This window comes from Penaeus monodon, chromosome 2, assembly GCF_015228065.2.
Source record: "Penaeus monodon isolate SGIC_2016 chromosome 2, NSTDA_Pmon_1, whole genome shotgun sequence".
Taxonomy (NCBI): Eukaryota; Metazoa; Arthropoda; class Malacostraca; order Decapoda; family Penaeidae; genus Penaeus; species Penaeus monodon.
In genome coordinates, this window is record NC_051387.1 from 56766345 (window position 1) to 56771344 (window position 5000).

Here is a 5000-nt window from a genome sequence, read left to right on the forward strand (position 1 = left end):
TTCAGTTTAATGTTCATATTCTTTTGTGATCCAACTTGTACTGATATGCAGGGTATTCTTTAGATAAGATTAAGTGCTTAGCTGTGGTTTAAAGGTGATCTTTTAGTGATTCAGCATTTTCACTAATCTGGTACACCACAAATCCCCTGGTGTATCTGTATATTGATAGACATACATTTATGAAAGTTGTAATAGATATGTCTTTATATTAAATGTGTGTATGAATGTATATGTATTTTTACATCAGACAGACAGGTAGATTGAAACAGACAGAGAAGAGAGGCAGACAAATATGACAAGGAATAAGGTGACCCACTTAACAGAGATGACTTGACATAGATGATCTGTTTGACGGACCTGACTTTTTGCAAGGGCTGAGGATGATGCTCAGGAAAGCCTTGTGAAGACTTAAAGCTTAGCTGGGAAATCGCCGTATGTCTCTTTGGCAACTGGGCAGTGAACTGTGATATTTTCAAAAAAGGGGTCATGAATGTTTTCATCGATATCAAACTCTGTCTTTTTCTGTGTTGGGTATGTTTTGATGTTCCATTTTCATTTTAAATCAATGTGATGTTACCTTCACAGGTCTGTCACTGCATTTGCAAGCACGATGCATATTTTTTTATGCATGAGTTTTATAGCTTTCCTGTCTTACTAACAGTCTTTGGCAATTACCTACAGTCTCAGAAATTAATTGATCATATTAATGACTTCCTTCATCTTTTTTTTCAGGTTATTTGACTCCCCAAAAACAAAACCCCATGACACAGATTGGTTACGAAAAGATGTCGATGACCCAGCCCTTTGTGTTGTCAAAAAGTCGTTAATTCAGAAATTAGATCAGATTGCATGTAAGTATCGTTAATGCTTCAGATGGTGGTGTTAATTATGATAGTATAAGAGAATAGTAATATATGTTACACTGTACACTCATTCCTCATACAAACATTAATTGCTTTTGTCATATTACCAGTTTCTCTTGTAATATTGACCAATGGTATAATCATGATCATGCAGAAGGAACAGATTACAGTAGAAATAGATTGTAGCAAAGTTTATTAATACTGCCTCTTGGGTAGATAAACTGACGTTATTGTTTAGTAGCATGAAAGATAGACATATGCAAATTTATCTGTAATGTCCCTCTTTTCTTTGTTTATCTTTCTCTTTATGTTCTCTTTGTTCTTTGTTATTCTCCTCCTTACTTTCCTTCTCATTTCTGTGTACTTTTTTTTTTCTTCTTCTATTTTTCTTCTAATTATTAACTTTTTTTTTTTTTTTTAAGTCTTGCCCCACACTTTTCTCTTTCTTTTTCTTTGCTCTTCATTCTTTCCTTTTATCATCACTTCTTTCCTCTGTTTCTCCTGTTCCCTCGACTTCCTCCTTCCCTCCCCCCTTTATCCCTCAATTCACCATCTTGTTCTGCATTATTTCCTAACATTTTATTTTTGCAGTGTCCCCCCATCACTCCCCCCGGCACTCATTCAGCCCGTGTTCGTCGTCGGGAGTCCTATCCCCTGACTCACCCCCCTCCTCGCGAGGTAAGGACGGCGGCCCCTTGTTTCGCCCTCTTGTTTGTATGCCAGTTTTCGCAGGAGTGATGACCTTGCAGTTGCATGACGTCTCACATGGGTAGAGCATTGGTACCTTTGATTAGATTATCCGACGGGGGGGAACGTTCTTTAGCACCTTAGCTTAAACGTTCCATATCTGTAGAGCCGCAGATAAAAGATAAAAGTCTGAAGTCCCTTTTTATAAAGTAGTTACGCAGTAGATGTCCTATTTATGTTTTCAATTCTTTAGTTTTAATGTACTGGTAGTCTTTAGCTCAAAGGTTTCTATAGTGGAAACTAGTGAAGATTTATACATGTATATTAATTTATATCTATATATTTGTGCTTGTCTTTATAGTGTGTGTGTGTGTGTGTGTGTGTGTGTGTGTGTGTGTGTGTGTGTGTGTGTGTGTGTGTGTGTGTGTGTGTATGTGTGTGTGTGTGTGTGTGCGCGCGTGCGCACGCCTGTGTGTGTATGTGTCTGTCTGTCTGTGTCTGCCTGTCTGTTTGTCTGTGTCTGTGCACATGTGTGTGTGTGTGTGTGTGTGTGTGTGTGTGTGTGTGTGTGTGTGTGTGTGTGTGTGTGTGTGTGTGTGTGTGTGTGTGTTTGTGGATAGATATAGATTTATGTACGTGTAATATTTTTAGTCAGTAGCTTACCAACTTTATCATCATTGTTGAGACTTCTACCCTCCCTTAGAAATGACTGAAACCCAATGGATAACTAATAAAAACTCCCTTGGTGCTCTACTCTGATATGTCTTGGATGTGTGTAAACTTACAGAGATGTGTTTGAATTTGTTTTTACTCTCTAACTTGAAAAATTGTGTGATTTTTTATGAAATATTGAACACTATTGAGAGAAATTTCCAATCTCAGATATCACTGTAATGGTATGACCTGTAAATTTATTGCTGAATGTCTGGCTTTTGAGTGTTTTATTGGTAATGTTTGGAAATGATCTCCAATTTATGTCTTTATCATTGTTATAGTTGTTACAATCACCTTTTATGTATGAACTGCAATCTCTTACATTGTCTTCATAGTATTCTTAAATATTTTCTAATGAATCTTAAATATTTTCTAATGAAAGTTGAATTGTTTAATAGCATCTGCCAGCATTACGTAATTTCAAAATTATGAGTGTCTGAGAGACAGCATAAAAACCTTCTGCATTGGTATCTGGGATGGAAAGTACTCATGATAGAGGATTGACTGTGTTTATTCTATATTGATATGCATCACCAAGAAGATAAATTCAGTTTTGTAAGAGTGCAATTTGTCTCCCATCATTTAAAGAAAATTCCCAAAATAGAATTGAACTAAAGAGAAACATGGCATAACTATTAGGTGATTGGAGTTAAAGAACATTTTCAGAGCCATTAGTTGTTCTTAAATATTTGTATTATTGGAGAGATAAAGGCTTGTAATATTGCTAATGAAAGAAGTAGTAGATCCTCGTCATAGCGTCATTTGTCTTTGGTTTACGATGATAACTTTCATCCCCTCAGCAAGATTATTTTCTAGATTGTGTTTTAAATGTAATGCCAACCAAGATTATTATATCCATTTTAGTTTTAGCATTACATTATATTGCTCACCTTACCCTCTTATACTTTACATTAATTAACCTTGTGTTATCTTCCTTCCCATATGCTATATTGTTCTTAAAATGCAAATAGAAAGCACATTGTATTGCAATTTTTTCCTAATTTAAAAAGCATTAACATGAAATAACCCAGACCAAAGATAATATAAAGTGTTTCATAGGATTATAAACATGGTTATTTTGTTCTCATTGGGATAAGAGTCGCGTAAAGACGTAAAATTTGAATTGCACTTTTACAAGGTATATGTATTTACCAAGTACGTTATGCCAGTATGTTACAGACCTTCAGATATGCAGTTATCCCCTTGAGTAGTGCATCTGCCAAATCTTCACACAATGCTTTTAAAGGGTTTTGCTTGCACTTTGATCATACAACATGGCTTGTTGAAAGGAATTGCATAGTGCAGCCCTATGACCTGCAACAGATGATTAGAATAACAGACTTTTTTCTCTCTCTTATTTTAATCCTAATATCTTCCTCAGTAGTAGAGTCAGTTCATTATCCCTGACTAACTGCTGCTTAGTGTTTTAGTGTTTAAAAGAAAACTTGATATGTATACTTTTCAGGTGAAATAGATACCAGAACCTTTGTGAGACCAAAGAAGAAAAGGTCCCTAGTATTTGGTGATGCTGTAAATGATGAAAACAGGAATTCGTTGCTAAGGAGAGGTTTGTGCGCATGTTTGTGCATGTTTCTTTTGTTTTGTTTTCGTTTGTGTTATGACCAAGTGTTTTCATTTATCTTCTAAGTGCTTGATGTGGAAAGGAATTCTGTATGCAGGAGAAAGTATGATTTTTTTTTACATTTTTGATAGCTGATGACTGTTTATGCACTGGTTTGTCATTGTTAGATGTCATATTACTAGGAGTTAGCATTATGTGATACTGATTTGTATTATGTATGGAAGTCTGCACATCCCATTAGTCACCCCATATTTTATGCCGACTTTTTACCACAGCTCATGTTTTCTGTGGATTATTCTATACACAAATAAAATTCTTGCCACAGTCACATAAGGTCTGTGAAGATAAAGAAATTATTAATTATTTTATGTAATGTCAGTATTAGTACATTAAGTGCAGTTGTAAGAATCATCAGTGATCTATCTTTTTCAGTCAAACAAGTACTTTAGCAATTCTTCCACAGCTGTTTTACAACAGGGATTACCAGACTTTGAAAGTGGTGAAGGGGAGTGTGATAAACTAGTAACCTCCATGTCCACCATGTACTCTCTGAGAAAAAAGTGTTTCTATATACTTTATTTCAATTAACACAAGTAGTAGAATGTTTACACATATTTCATGCAGCTGCATGGGGTTTAGAAATCTCACAGCAATGTTAAGTTGGAGGTGACTGTATAGTTCTATACAGATGAGATAACTTTTAATCTTGTTACTTTTTTGTCAAATTAGTAGTGTTTATAGAATCACAAATATTCACAAAATACATGCCATTTTGATTTATAGATTTGTAGATAGATAGAAAGATAAGGCAAACAAAGAGGAAATAGTAATGAATGTATGCACTTTGAGTTGCACATGACACTTCCTTTTCTTGTTTTTTCTGTGTAAAAGTTATTTTTGTAGAATCATGCACTAACACATTGTTGTAGTTCAGGATCATATGGTTTTAAATTTTATAGCTGAATTTGTTTATTTTTTTCTTTGACAGTCTCAACTATTTTGCCTTAAACTGTTTTGTTATTGAATTATTCTGTGCCAAATGTTTATTCATGTTTATTTATTATATGTGAACTATATTTATCTGATCAACTCATATTCATGACAATATTGGTACAGTGTTGAAGTCTTTATACATAAAGTTAAAAGGATTATTA

General features: G+C 34.5%; 1 protein-coding gene across 5 annotated transcripts in view; it reads left to right on the top strand.

Moving 5' to 3' along the window:
• LOC119583953 (SLAIN motif-containing protein 2-like) overlaps nucleotides 1–5000 on the top strand; it is a 43956-nt gene that overhangs the window by 14019 nt on the left and 24937 nt on the right. For 4 of the 5 annotated variants that reach the window (XM_037932659.1, XM_037932663.1, XM_037932661.1 and 1 more), the window contains exons 2-4: nucleotides 733–851; nucleotides 1455–1541; nucleotides 3730–3831. In XM_037932659.1, coding sequence (XP_037788587.1) covers nucleotides 733–851; nucleotides 1455–1541; nucleotides 3730–3831 — 308 coding nt within the window. The remainder of the gene's footprint in view (nucleotides 1–732; nucleotides 852–1454; nucleotides 1542–3729; nucleotides 3832–5000) is intronic. The other variant, XM_037932662.1, reaches the window with a different exon arrangement.